The sequence below is a fragment of the Pelophylax lessonae genome (assembly GCF_965119305.1).
Source record: "Pelophylax lessonae genome assembly, chromosome: 5".
Taxonomy (NCBI): Eukaryota; Metazoa; Chordata; class Amphibia; order Anura; family Ranidae; genus Pelophylax; species Pelophylax lessonae.
The window spans coordinates 341283283-341299039 of NC_138772.1; the positions used below are offsets into that span (position 1 = coordinate 341283283).

At 42.1% G+C, this 15757-nt stretch overlaps 1 protein-coding gene across 2 annotated transcripts in view; it reads right to left on the reverse strand.

The window, feature by feature from the left end:
* Positions 1–15757, reverse strand: part of ATXN1 (ataxin 1) — a 296018-nt gene that overhangs the window by 15521 nt on the left and 264740 nt on the right. For both annotated transcript variants that reach the window (XM_082257559.1, XM_082257560.1), the window contains one exon: positions 11079–13122. In XM_082257559.1, coding sequence (XP_082113685.1) covers positions 11079–12953 — 1875 coding nt within the window. In that variant the 5' untranslated portion in view covers positions 12954–13122. The remainder of the gene's footprint in view (positions 1–11078; positions 13123–15757) is intronic.

The window sequence follows — 15757 nt, forward strand, 5'->3', positions numbered from 1 at the left end:
ATGGTTTTATTGTTTGCTTGTCATAGTACTGTATAATCTCTTACTTTTATATTGGTGCCAATGCTAATTCTTGTTATATCATCAAATTATGTGTTCTTTAAACAGTATAATAGAACCAATACATTTTCAGTTTTAAATAATAGTTGTCATTTTAATTATACAAGTGTGCATATAATGCAGTTCAACAGGTTCAAGCTGTTTTACCCCATATTCATAATCGTTATATTTATTTTGTTGCCCTGCTAAATGAGGTTTGTGTTGTGAGCCCCAAAAATCATTGGTCATTAACACATAGAACCAATAACACATTTTGGACTCTTTTGGGTTTGGCATTCTTGTGCCAAAATATCACCCTTCATAAACAGAGTACATGATATTAGATACTGTAACAAACATTGTGTATTGTAATGATAAGCCATTTGTTACCTGTGTATTTTAAAGACTTCCCATTTGTTGGCCACTTATGGTCACAATTTCCTGTTGCTTGCCCACATATTGTAATGATTGCCTGTTTGTTGATTATATTTTGTAATGACTGCTTTGTTTGTCTGCCGTGTATTTTCATGATAGCTCATTTATTGCTCATTATTAGGGATGATCGAACGGTTCGGGTCGACCATTGGTTCGACTCGAACATTGGGTGTTCGAAATTCGGCCGAATTCCGAAGTTTTTGCTGAAAAAGTTCGGAATTCGGCAACCAGAACCGACCAAAATGCAATGGGACAGGAAATGGGCTTTAAAAGCCCGTGATTGGACCAGAACCATTAGTAAAGGCCAATTGAGGGGGCAGGAGAATTCTAGGAATGTGATTGGAGTGACTAGGGGGTCCAGAGGCCAATCATTAGTGAATACGCCCCCCAGTATATAAGATAGCCCGGCCAAATCTCTACCATTTTAATATAGGGACGTGGAAGAGAGTGGAAGCAGTTCTGTTACTTCTGCTGCAAAAGTGTCATTTAGCAATTATTAGTGTGAGGAAAGGGATATCTAGTGTAGTTAGGGTGCTATTTTCCACTTTAGTTAGCTTCAAAAATCTAGTTTCTGTAGGGAAAGTGTTAAGTGCCAGGGTGACCGTAGTGTAGGGTGAACTGACACTGACTACTATGGCAGGGTGACCAAACCCTTCCATTTCAGGGTGACCACTATAGAAAAAAGATCGTTTCTCTTAGGTGACTTATAGAACAGTGATATGGCTTCTCGCCGGTCAGCCTGCTTTTTGCTGCAGGCGTTTATAGGGCTTTTTTGAGGACATGTTTGGAGTCAGGCATGACATCTGAACTTGTGTATAGGGGTATATATACACACACATGTATATATATATATATATATATATATATATATATATATATATATATATATATATATATATATATACACCTACACATATATAGGTGTGAAAATAGCAGAACACTATGCTTGCGCTAATGAAATAATTAACAGGCATATGGCTCCGCTCCTATCACACCTATATGTGTGTATGTGTATAATACATATAAGTGTGTGTACAGTATATATACCCCTATACAGAAGTTCAAATGTTTTGCCTGCCTCCAAAGAGCCCAAAAAAATGCTCAAAAAAAAAACGCCCAGGTGTGTTATTGCAGGCGTTTTTTGGGGCATTTTTGGGGGGTCTTTGGAGGCAGGCAAAACATCTGAACTTCTGTATAGGGGTATATATACACACACATGTATGTATATATACACCTACACATACATAGGTGTGAAAATAGCAGAACACTATGCTTGCGCTAATTAAATAATTAACAGGCATATGGCTCCGCTCCTATCACACCTATATATGTGTATGTGTATATATACATACATGTGTGTGTATATATACCCCTATACAGAAGTTCAGATGTTTTGCCTGCCTCCAAAGAGCCCAATAAAATGCCCAAAAAAAACGCCTGCAATAACACACCTGGGCGTTTTTTTTTTTGGCGCAGGCGTTTTTTTGGGCATTTTTTTGGGCTCTTTGGAGGCAGGCAAAACATCTGAACTTCTGTATAGGGGTATATATACACACACATGTATGTATATATACACATACACATATATAGGTGTGATAGGAGCGGAGCCATATGTCTGTTAATTATTTCATTAGCGCAAGCATAGTGTTTCCACTATTTTCACACCTATATATGTGTAGGTGTATATATACATACATGTGTGTGTATATATACCCCTATACAGAAGTTCAGATGTTTTGCCTGCCTCCAAAGACCCCAAAAAAATGCCCAAAAAAAACGCCTGCAATAACACACCTGGGCGTTTTTTTTGGCGCAGGCGTTTTTTTTGGGCTCTTTGGAGGCAGGCAAAACATCTGAACTTCTGTATAGGGGTATATATACACACACACATGTATGTATATATACACATACACATATATAGGTGTGAAAGTAGCAAAACACTATGCTTGCGCTAATGAAATAGTTAACAGACATATGGCTCCGTTCCTATCACACCTATATATGTGTATGTGTATATATACATACATGTGTGTGTATATATACCCCTATACAGAAGTTCAGATGTTTTGCCTGCCTCCAAAGACCCACAAAAAATGCCCTAAAAAATGCCTGTGCCAAAAAAAAAACGCCCAGGTGTGTTATTGCAGGCGTTTTTTTGGGCATTTTTTGTGGGTCTTTGGAGGCAGGCAAAACATCTGAACTTCTGTATAGGGGTATATATACACACACACTTATATGTATATATACACATACACATATATAGACCGTGAAAGGAGAGAAGCCATATGGGTGTTAATTATTTCATTAGCGCAAGCATAGTGTTCTGCTACTTTCACACCTATATATGTGTATGTGTATATATACATATAAGTGTGTGTGTATATATACCCCTACACAGAAGTTCTGATGTTATGCCTGCCTCCAATAACTCCCAAAAAATGCCCAAAAAAACGCTTGCTACAAAACCGGCAAGGTGTGAAAATAGCGGAGCCATATCCCTGTTCTTTAAGTGACCTAAGAGAAATTATCTTTTTTTTTCTGGTTCTGGACATGCTACAGAGCTGAAACTTTACAGGTACACTTTTTAGACCCCCCCCCCCCCCCCCAGACACTAAATCCAAAGAAATCTCTTTTTTTTTTTTCAATAATTTTTTCAATAATTGGCTCTCTATCAGAAATGACAATTGTTAAGAACTTTTTTTGTGTGATTAATAGTCTCTGGGGCATGACCCAGAACCCTAGGCACTTTTTAGGGGCATTTATTGGGTTTTAGGGCTTCAAAATAGGGTTTTTTGATTACCGAATTTCGGGTCCCATTGATTTCAATGGGGTTCTGAAATCCGGGCCGAACTTTGTGGAAGTTCTGGTGTTCTGGTCGAACCGAACTTTTGAAAAGTTCGATCATCCCTAAATTATCCATCACAACTGCCTATTTGTTTATATTGGTTAAATGATTGTCCATTTGTTGCCCTCATATTCTGCCAACTGCCCATTTGTTGGCAGCGTATTGTCATGATTTCCTCTTTGTTACCTGCACATTGTAAGTGTAACCACTGCTATTTGTTTCCCTCGTACTAAAATGACTACTTGTTAACTGAATGTTCTAATGAATTCTCATTTCTTGTCTACATATCATCAAAACTGCCCACATGTTATGGTTGCCTGTTTGTTTTCCATGTACTGTAATACTCGTCTGCTTATTGCTTGTATATTGTAATTACCCCTTTTATTTTGCATGTATTGTCAGGGTTGCCATTTATTGCCCATATATTGTTAGGGTTACCATGTTTTTGGCTATGCCAAATAAGTGCTGTTTGCTTAGAGGACCATATTACTATAATTTAATCTCATGGCCGCAAAAGTTTTGGAAGTCATAATGTTGGCCTTAAAAGTACAGCAACCCACCACATCAATGTAAAAAAAACCAGAGTAAGTAATGTTAAACCATATCTTTTTGTTGGGGGTCAGCGACTAAGAAGGTATTGAATCCAAAGGATCAGCATAGCATCCATGCACCTAGCATTTTTAGAAAGAGAGGTCAACAAGAGCAGTCTATATATATATATCTTGGTACAAGTTTTCTTTAAATAGGACCCACATTACATTAGGGAAGGGGTGGGTGGACTGGGGGAAGAGTGTTGGAGGCAGGGATGGGTGGTCTGGGAGAAAAGTGGTGAGAGCAGGGGTGGGTTCGCTGGGAGAAAAGTGGTGAGAGCAGGAGTGGGTGGGCTGGGGGAGGAATGGTGAGGGCAGAGGTAGATGGGTGGGGGGAAGAGTGGTGAGGGCCATGGCTAGAAAGTGGCAGGGGAAGGGTGGGTGAGCGGGAAAATAAAATAGGGGCAGAGGTTGGTGATTGGGTGGGGGTGGGGGGAGAGTGCCGAGGGAGGGAGTGGGCAGGAGGGAAGAATAGAAAGAGGGGGAAGAGTGGTGAAGACAGGGGAAGGGCACAGGAAGGGCAGGGGTGGATGGACAGGGGGAAGATTGGTGTGGGTGGATGGTGTAGAGAAAGAATGGTGAGAGCAGAGTGGGCAGCTGGGGAGAAGATTGGTGAGGGCAGGGGTGGGTGGGCAAGGGGAAGAGTGTTGAGGATAGGGGTGGGTGTTCAGAAGAACCGTGGTGAGTGCAGGGAAAGAGTATTGAGGGCAAGGGGAAGGCTGTGACAGAGGGGAGAGGAAATGGGGGAAATGTATGTAGAGCGGCGGTCATGCAACAGATTGGTGAAATAGGGGTGGGTGTGCATCTGAGTTGTCTGAGAAGGGGCCCAGGGTGGTTGGGGGTGCAGAGTCTTGAGAAAGCCGAGTGGTATAAGTGTTAACTGTGGGGGGGGTTACAAAATGGTGAGGTGTAGGAAAGAATAAGAGCAGGGGTAGGTGGGTGGAGGCATGTGACAGAGTAGTGGCGGGAGAAGTGATGGTTTTGAAAGGGGGGGACTGCCTTACCAACTAACCTATTGCTTAGCCTTTATTTTAACTATGAGGCTCTGCGCACACTAGCATTTGTTAAAATTTAAAAAAAAGCTATCATTTTTGTGCTGGCTTGTAGTAACATTTTATCAGCTTTTAGGAGCATTAAGGAGAATTGCGTTTTATTAGAGTTTTTACAGTTAATGAAAAAAAAAAAACACTCACAAAAAAAGCTGTTAAAAGCATTTGGCATTTTTTTCTGCCAGGAAAACATTCCCAAAAACTCTACAAACATTTTTTTTTCTGCTCCTAAATGCTGAAGCTTGAAAATGCTTCTAGCCCAAAATAGTGTATATGGGCACATAGGATAACACTATTAGCTTCTAGAAACAGAAAAATGCTCATAATAGCTTCTAGGAGCCTTTAAAAACGCTAGTGTCCATAGAGCCCTAACATGCATTCTGACTGGAAACCTGAAATTAAGGGGAAATATGTCCTGTATTCTTCTTTTAATATGACTATAGAATGGTCTACCCATGTTTGACATCAGTTTGGGATCATTGACAAATACATTTAGGATGCAGTTGACCTTCATCTGATCTGCATTCAACATTCTTCAGCTGGGTTTTACATTCCAATGACTTGCATAGGAATGCAAAACCCATTTAAACTAAACAGAAAAACTACTAGTTTATGTGATCATATTAGATCATATGGAAGCTTTTAGATGCCAGAATCATTGTCATGCAGCCCTCATACAGAAGTAGGTTCAAAAAGTATGTCTCACCTCTTTATATTATTGTAGCACCCTCTAGTTAGTGTGCTAGAGAGATAGATAGAATTTTTGTTAGTGTGGGTAAATTGTCAGACTTGGCTGGCAGCCATGCCTGTGTTTTTTATCTGAGTCAGGGAAATGACTCAGGGAGGCTGGTATGACTCACAGGCAGTATCTCTGAAACCCCCCCCCCCCCTACTTCTAGTAACATGGAGAAGGTTCTGGAAGTTAGGAGTGGAGGTAAGAAAGAGCTGTTTGGAGTATGCATGGGGGCCCTGACCAATCCCCAATAGAGGAGTTGGCAGAGGGCAGGCCCCCTCAAATACTCTGGGTCAACCCAGTGGGGACAGTGTGGAGTTCGGGTGGAAGATGGAGATGGAGTGTTGTCGGTGGTCCGGGAGGGGAGCCCCCTAGTCTGTGGGGGGGGTGACCTTGGGCCTGGGTGCGGAAGGAACCTTATCTACTGTGCATAGTAGTGTCCTGTCCAGAGGCACGTGAGCAAGTGTAAGACAGCAGGAGAACACTGCCAGGCAAATCTCCAGGAAGGAAGACAGCCAAGTGGGCTGGAGGGTGTCACAGTCAAGAAGACTGAGAGGCATACCTAAGAGGACTGGGTAAGAGTAGTCTAGGATGCAAGCAGAATCAGTTTTTATGGGTTTTTCCTAATGTTGGGGATGATATGTAATTGAAGTTTTAAAACACCTGAGTGAAAGATTTAGGACATGGAATTCAATTCAGTTTGGGTACTGATTCTAGCCAGCATTAGTGAAACGAACATTTACTGTATAAGGGGGAAGCATACAAAGCAAACCTGAGTCACATGTTCCCTATACTTAAAAAAAACACACTATATTTTATGTAGGTCTAAGAGGAAAAAAAAGACATGCACAAAGCTCAGAACGGAACCTAATCACTGTATATCTGATGCTACTTGTCCCCGAAACACCGCAACATACTAAAGAAATAACCAAAAATGTGAAGCTACTTACGATATTACTCATTCATGAGCTGAGCTTATCCTTTAAGGCTGTAGGTGGGAGAATTTAGGTTGCTATATGCACATGATTTTATCACACTTTTGTTTTTGTTCAATAACCAGGAACTACACTAAACAATTAATGTTTTTAGCTTTAGTATTCAATCTTTGTTGTTTTAGAAAAGAGATGAGACAGTTCAGATTTCAATGCACCATGGCAGACATTAATAGAATGAGCATAAATGTCCTGTGCTGTAATTATAAGAATGTAAAAAAACAGCATCTCTACTATTACATGTTAAAGATACAGTATCTATTTTACAGAATTTATTATTTAGATTTATTACACAGGAAAATTGTTAAACTTTGTGTGAATTTAACCACTTAAGCCCCGAAGGATTTGGCTGCTCAAAGACCAGGGCCTATTTTGCGATTCGGCACTGCGTGACTTTAACGGACTATTGCGCGGTCGTGCAACACTGTACCCAAGGCGTGCTTCTAACTGTAAAGGGGCATGGCTTTTGATGTAACCATAGAGACATGCGATCCTACATAAAAGGATTGTATGATCTCTGCTGTTACACCAGGGAGAATGACAGGCGGCTTTGTTTACATTACCTGCCTGCCTTTCTCCCTCTCCAGCGGGAGATCGCGAGTGGCCGGCGGACATCGGAGCCGCCGGTCGCTCGCACGGGGATGGCAGTGAACGAGCGGGAGCGCGCCTCCGGCGGCGCGCGCTCGCCCGCCCTCTATTGGCTCGCGGGCGAGTGACGTACCGATACGTCACTTTGCCCAGGGGGGGGGCTGACCGCCGCAGTATATGTACTTGCGGCGGTCGGCAAGTGGTTAAGGGGAAAAGATGCAGAATAAATCATTAGTAATTAGGAGCAAAGCAGGGAAATGTTCTAACTATTCACCTGATCATGTTTTACATGTTTATAAATCAGAATGATACAAGTTGAATCCCAAACTGTTGAGAGCCAAGAAGTCAGCTACATCTATTGTAATCAACAGGCAGAGCTAACTATACTTTAACCACTTCAATACCAGGCACTTTTACCCCCTTCCTGCCCAGACCAATTTTCAGCTTTTAGTGCTGTTGCACTTTAAATGACAATTGTGCGGTCATGCAACACTGTACCCAAACAAAAAGTTTTTTTGAGACAGATAGAGATTTCTTTTGGTGATATTTAAATCACCACTGTTTTTTTTTTTTTTTTTTTGCTAAACAACCAAAAAAAGAGCGAAAATTTTGAGAAAAAAAAAGGTTTTCTTAGTTTCTGTTATAAAATTTTGGAAATAATTAATTTTTCTCCTTCACTGATGTTGGCTGATGATGCTACAGTAACTGGCACTTATAAAAAGGGTTTAAATACCAGCGCTATGGAGTTTTCAGTACTTTTTGGACTAAAAAATGGTGGTGTAAGCTGCCCCCAACCTACCACTGAGGTAGTAGAATGGTAAAAAGTGCAAGTGATGTTGGGACCGGCGCTACCACATAAATATTGTGTCTGTGCAATTCCATACACTGTATAATTCATATAAAACATATAAAAGTGCATATAGTGCTTAAACCAAAGTGCTGCGTGCTGTAAACCTTTTATATATTCGCATGGGCTGTGCTCAGTGTACCATATAAACACATGTATACATATAAAGTGCTGAGTGCTATTGATAACCACGTGTGTGATTGCGTGCTAAACAAAGTTTGGCGCCAGTGGGTGTACCACCAATTGCACCGTTGCTTACCGCACTCTTAGGATGGTGGCTCAGCACTCCCTGGTCACTAGAACAGAAAACAAGCCTCCATTGCGTAGTATATCCTTGTTAGGGTAAAACAACGTAGCATCCACTCACATTTAGGGAGTTCACTATCAGCTTGAGGTGTTCGCCGGGTCGCTTCCGCGTTCCACCAGCTCAAACCACCATTCCCGGAAGTGACGTACTGACGTACGCAAACCACGCCCTACGCGTTTCGTCATACGACGTCTTCTGGGCATGCCCAGAAGCTGTGGAGGAATGCGGCGCCGCACCGGAAGTGACGAGAGGGGCCAGTGCAGGCGCATTCTGGGAGAAGAGGACGCGGAAGAAGACGCAGAAGAGGATCGCGCCGGCTTCAGCTGCCCACAAGAGAGATGGCAACACTGTGGAAGAAATTTTATAAGTAAGTATTTCTTCTTGCAGGTAAGTGCGAACCGGGACAGATCAGAGGCTAGCCATTGTGGAATGTACTAGCCCTGACTGTCCCGGGGGTATGTTCACTGAAAATTTTTTTCTGTGCACAGAACTCCGCTTTAAGGACCAAAAGGATTTACCCCCTTAATGACCAGGGCATTTTTTGCGATATGGCACTGCATTACTTTAACTGACAATTGCGCGGTCGTGCAACGCTGTACCCCAAAAAAAATTGTTGACCTTTTTTTCCCACAAATAGAATTTTCTTTTGGTGGTATTTGATCACCACTGCGGTTTTTATTTTTTGCGCTTTAAACAAAAAAAGAGCAACAATTCTGGAAAAAAACTATGTTTTTTACTTTCTGGTATAAAACAATCCCCCCAAAAAAAGAAAATAAAAATCAAGTATTTTCAAGTATTTTCATAAATATATTCCGCTTGAGCTGCCTAGGCTACCCAAACGGAAGTGGGAGCTGGGTACCTGTCAGAACTAGCCCCCCCCCCCCCCAAAATAGGCATTCCAAATGTGGCATGTCAGGGGGTCAGGAGGCCTTAAAGCGGAAATTACACTTTTGGGTGGAACTCCGTTTTAAATCCTCTAATCCCAGATCTTTAAACTATCCTTAACCTAAGCCCCAACACTATTTAACTCCTGCAGATCTATACTTACATGTCAGTTGTCAAAAGTATCCTGCACTAAAATATGCTAAAGGCAAACCTTTCATTTTCATTCTTTTTTTTTCCAAAATATCTTTATTGAGGATTAACATAAAGAGAAACTTACATACAGCAAATTCAAAGTAACGTCTGTGTTAACAAGTGTGATGAGGTTTCAATCACATTCTAACATCAAGAAAACTGTATGAATCCAAAAGCAATAACAATATGTGATGTTACATAGTTTAAGAGGAAATACTAGATCTTATTCGATCGCATTGAAAATTGAAAAATGTAGGGAATAATTCTACTCAAATGAATGCCCTTAAATCTTGAAGGGGTCAAGAATAAGTGATACATAACAGAGATAATAGAGGGTAGGTATCTTTGAATAGGCGTACAGGTTTCCCAAGGGGTTTTAAGAGTATGATTCATTTAATCTCGTTATCAGTTTGGGGTAAAGAGAGATACGGTAATAAATGAAGGGGTGTTAACAAGACTCATTCGAGTGGGATAATATAGTCTGCTGTATGTCGCAGCTCCCTGACTGGAAAGGAGGTTTGCCCCCCACATCTCACTGGACGTAGGTATCCCTCCCCGTGATGGGAGCATCGTATTTGGCTAAAGGGAAAAATACAAGAGAAGAAACGAGAAAGAGTGTGAGGAGTCACTTGGAGGAAAGGAGAGGAGAGATGGGGAGGTTGGAGAGAGGGGAGGAAAGGAGGGGTGCAGGGCAGGTGGAGGGGGGATCCCAGTCTCTGTCCTCAGTGGCATAAACGTTGAGGGATCAATGGAAGTGTGGATGAGTATGAAACGTTGGCCTAGGGATATAGTAAATGGTATGAGCGCGTGAAAGAAGGAAAATTAGTACCTCTCAAGCTCAGCCTTTTTTTTTAGGGTAGAGAGAAACTAATTTTAATGTTGGGAATAAAGTTATTGTATCTGTCTGGGCTACATTGGTATGGGGAGAAAGGTAGAATTTATATGGCAGTTGAGGGTTGTGTATTGTTTCGTTGTGGTTCTTTACAGAGATTGAGATAAGCTTCAGAGTGACTATAAACGGTCCAAGGGTTCCATATTTTCATTCTTAATAGAGTGGAGAGAGATTAGAGCCCTTGACAGTTTTTTTTTCTTGTCCCCGTTAGAAAGATTCCCCCTCTCTATTCGTCTTTTTACGATTATCATTGAAAGTGAAAGTAAAAGAAAATCTCCAATTTTGGGTTGTTCCCAGAAAGGTAATAGGAGGGAAAGGTTCCAATGAGGACACTAGTTCTGGTGACCTGGGGACAGGGGGCCCCTAGGAATTACCTTTATTTGCATTTAAAAGAGTTAAAATATAATTTATTATTCAGGCTTTAAACTGAGAATTATTCTTAAAAAAAAAAATGAAAATTCATTGCCACAGAGTTATAAAAATTGCATGCTATCATGTATTTATTGAAGCATAAAGAAGATGCAAAAAATGTCACAATAATATTTGAACATACAAATATATAAGATAGTAAAATGGTAATAGTAAATAAAAATGTTACATTTCTAAGACAGATAGAGATATATACAATATTAATAAAGACAATAGCTGAGAGACACAATTCAAACACCAGTGTAGTATTTCGCTCACCTGTGCTCGATGTTCTCCAACAGCAAACTGAACCACAGCAATGCCTGGACTATGGCTGTTCTCAATCCTTTCAACTGTGCTGGAGTCTATTTTCAAGTCGTTGCTAATATCGGCGCTCTGTATGAAGTCTTCAGTTTTTAAATCTTCTACCTTCTTTAGCTCACCATTGGCCAGCTGAATGATTGACCCTTTTGTGAAATAAGGGGGCAGTGTGGGAGCAGCTGCCATTGGAGAAGCAACGGACTGTACTAGTGGAAGGTGTATTTGAGCTGGAACCAATGTGGTCTGGTAGGCTGCTTGCGTTGCCAATAATTCAGCACTGTAGTTATCACTCTTAGGAATGGGCGTAGTGACAAATGTATGAGGCACTGCTGCAAATTGGGCAGATGAAGTGACAATAGCAGGTGCTACCCCTACCCCAGATGGTTCAATGTCTGGATTGCCAACTGGTATGAGCAAGGGCTGTGTGCCTGGAATAACCAAGTGCTGTGGCAAGTTTCCAGGGTAACCAATGGTTTGCTGCTGACTGCTGAGATAGCCAATAACTGGCTGTTGTGTACCCGCACAAAAGGCTGCAGCAGGCAGCCCAACAGAAAGTTGCTCTGCTGCACTATGAGTTGTCTGGATGACAGTGTGAGGAGATAAAGTGGCCATGGTTTTCACGCTTTCTGCGCATAAAGTCTGTTGTGGGGATAAAGCATAGGACCGGTGGGGTGGTTTTCCTAAGTGTAAGCTTCCCTTGTTATGAGCAGTTGAGGGTGAGGTTTCTCTCTTAATGGTTTGTTGAACATCAAAGTCTGTGGCAGCAGGGTTGCTGTTGGGCACCACCATGACAGAGGTCCGAACACCTGAGGGATCCCGAGCACTGAACTCAGTACTTGGGTGCATCACTACATGCCTTGTCTCATAATGTTGGGAAGCTGGTTTATTATTGCCTGCTTTCATTAGCTGTGCATCTGAGGAAGGGACTATAAATCTCCTAACTTTCTCCCCTATCTCCCCATTTAATAATTCCTTGGCTTGTGACCTGAAACTATCTTCTTTCTTTGTAGGGTCCCTAGCAATAAAATGAGCTCCTGAATTTGGGTACTGCACAACCACCTGGGGGGAAGTACCCAGGGTAAGTGTATGAGGAATCACTGGGTGGGTATGTATATGGACTGGGATAGTTGGTGATGACAGATTTCTGACTCCACTCTGTGATGAGCTTAAATTATGCACATATTGACTTGACTGTGTAGGTGGAGATCCTGCTGAAATCAATCCTGGAGTCCGAACTAGATGCGGTTCACCTTTATGCCCATGCTGGCTTAAGCTGCTTACATTGGCCAACATATTGGAATAAGCCTCCATCTGGGAACGTTGTGATGGAGTGGAGATTCCTGATGCTGTTGAGGACACAGCAATTGATGCGGAATTCGATGTAGGTGAAACTAGCTGAGGACTGATGAAGTCTCCATACAATTGTCCACTAGATGGCGTTCCAATAAACTGGAACGTTTGGGGCACATTAGGATATTGTAAAGGAGACATTGATGCCCCTGACTGAGATAGCACAGTTTGATGAAGGGCAGAAACTGTTGTTGCTGCTGGTACCGACCTTGGAGCACTAGGGGGGGAATAGTCTATACCAGTTGAATGTGTTTTATGTAAACCTACCCCCTGTTGTAAACCAGCTTCTACTGAAGTTCCTACAGGCCCATGATGACGTCCACCATGGCTGCTGACTGTGGTCGAAAGCCATGATAAACTATCTGTACGGTGGTTTTCATTTGTCAATCCGACTGTTTTTTCTTCAGAAGGTCGACTGGTGGCGGGAATTTCACGTTTCTTTGGTGGCAGGCTTTCATTGCTCCTTTCTTGATTAGATTTCATGTTTTGCTTTCTGCCACCCCCGCCGACCCCCACTACTTGCTCACTGCCTGACTGATACTGATTTCAGTCTGGTGAATGGAAAATCACATTTAATTCCAGAAGGAACACCAACAACTTCATGAGGAATCATCTCCCTGGGAGCTCAATCTTCTAACAGATGATATGGAATCTAAACGAGGAAACACAAAACATAATATACACACGTTATAACAGGACCTTTGATTAAAAGAAACATTGAATCGTACAATTTAATACAGAAATCAAAGCTTTATTCTGTGCTCTTTATTGCAAACAAACTAAAGAAATAAAAAATATGTACATAAAGGTTCTTTACATCCATCTGCACATTTGCCTTGCTTACATCTAAACAATTTCATATCTACATCTAAATTATCTCATACCTAACAGATGTAAGTTTCCCCTTGAAAACTATCTCCTTGATGTAATGAGTGTGTCATGCTCCTCCCTTAGATTTTTTTGACTGACCTTTGCAACATACAAACCACTTAGAAAACCAATTATAACCAATAATAACCAAACCAATAAAACATTTCGAATTAAAGGAGATTTGTCAGTTGGAACTTAAAAATGGCTTTTATAGCATAAAAGACAACTTGTAGTTTAAGCACAGTATATTTGCAGCTGTGCAGAAAAGGCACGTATTATTGCATAATGTGTGACTACAACCAAAATTAAATGTGCGTCTAGATGCAAATTAGTGCAAGGAAGGATTGGAACCTCTGTCATATTTTTAGTATTGCATCCCCTTTAGGGAGATCTCTCTTCACTTCCCATCTCAATGATAGTGGTTACCTGGAAATCTCACCAATGGTGACACAAACAGCAATAAAAACATTATTTAGTAGAGTAAGGAAGGATCAAAATCTCTGTGGGGTTTTACTGTAGTCTGTAGTGTTGTGGATGTACTTCTCTATTTCCTGTCCTAACAGTGGTAACCAGACAGAAATCTCCCCTGTTGGGGATTCCTAACACTTTGCCACCTTACCATATGGCCCCTTACCATATGGCCCCTTACCATATGGCCCCTTGCATACTGGGCGAGCTCTGTTGGAGTCCACCTGCTCAATGGGGAATCTTTTAGCTGATCCTCGTTAAGCAGGCAGATGGCTGGTCTGTGTCTGCTCAGCTTATGCAGAGCGGATACAGACATAGCCCACTCTCCTCTATGGGCAGTGGAATATAAATGAACGGCCTGTGCTTTTACAGCCAAATGCCATCTGATCCACTAGACGGATGGGCAGCATCTGTTTTTAGTGGATAGGATCGCATCAGATGTTGTCAGCTGTCAATGGACACATATCTGTTGACACTCCATCAAGGTGATTGAAGAGTTCAATCAGTCCACCATGGTGAAAGGGGCCTTAAGCTTTGTCCATAGTTCTGCTTCAACTATAATAATGTTTCATTTCAAAATATTACATGGGTGTGCCTAAATCAAATCTGCAACACTTGAAGCGACTGAAGTGGTTGATTCTAGGCAGAAAAATCCTGGAGGTAAAATGGAAATTGGCCATTATGTATATATATATATATATATATATACATACATATATACATATTCTCACAAAAGTGAGTACACCCCTCCTATTTTTGTAAATATTTTATTATATCTTTTCATGTGACAACACTGAAGAAATTACACTTTGCTACAATGTAAAGTAGTGAGTGTACAGCTTGTATAACAGTGTAAATTTGCTGTCCCCTCAAAATAACTCAACACACAGACATTAACTGCTTCCGGACCGCCCGCCGCAGTTTTACTGTGGCAGGCAGCCCCCACTGCGCGAACCGACATAGGTATACGTCATTCGTGTGCCTGCAGCTAGGGGTGAGCGCGCTGCCAGCGGCACGCCCCCGCCCCCACTTGTCAGCGGGAACACCAATGCACGGGGCAGATGGCTCAGATTGCAGCCTGCCACCCGCGATCGCTTCCCGCTGAGAGAGAAGAATGGTCAGCTGTTGTAAACACAGCTGACCGTTCTTCTCTCTGGAATGATCACATGATCAATGAACAATGTAGGTATACGTCGTTCGTGCGCCTGCAGCTAGGAGGTGAGCGCGCGCTGCTGGTGGCACGCTCCCGCCCCCACTCATCAGCGGGGACTCCGATGCACAGGGCAGGTTGCTCCGATTGCCGCCTGCCACCCGCAATCGCTCCCCGCTGAGAGAGAAGGATGGGCAGCTGTTGTAAATACAGCTGACCGTTCTTCTCTCTGGAATGATCACAGAGTGCCTGTGATCCTTCTATATAGGATCCCAGGTCTCTGTGATCATTTCAAAAGCCCAACCCCCATACAGTTAGACTCACTCCCCTAGGCTCACATTTAACCCCTTGATCATCCACAGTGTTAACCCCTTCCCTGCCAGTGTCATTATTACAGTAACAGTGCATATATAGCACTGATTACTGTAGTAATGTCACTGGTCCCCCCAAAAGTGTCAAAAATGTCAGTTAGGGGTCCAATGTGTCTGCCATAATGTTGCAGTCCCGCAACAAAAGCGAGTACAACCCTAAGGTAAAATGTCCATATTGGGCCTAATTAGCCATTTTCCCTCCCCGATGTCATGTGACTTGTTAGCGTTACAAGGTCTCAGGTGTGAATAAGGAGCAGGTGTGTTAAATTTGGTGTTATCGCTCTCACTCTCTCATACTGGTCACTGGAAGTACCAACATGGCACCTCATGGCAAAGAACTCTCTGAGGATCTGAACAAAAAAAAAAAAATTATTGCTCTTCATAAGGATGGTCTATGTTTGAAGAAGATCGCCAAGACCCTGAAACTG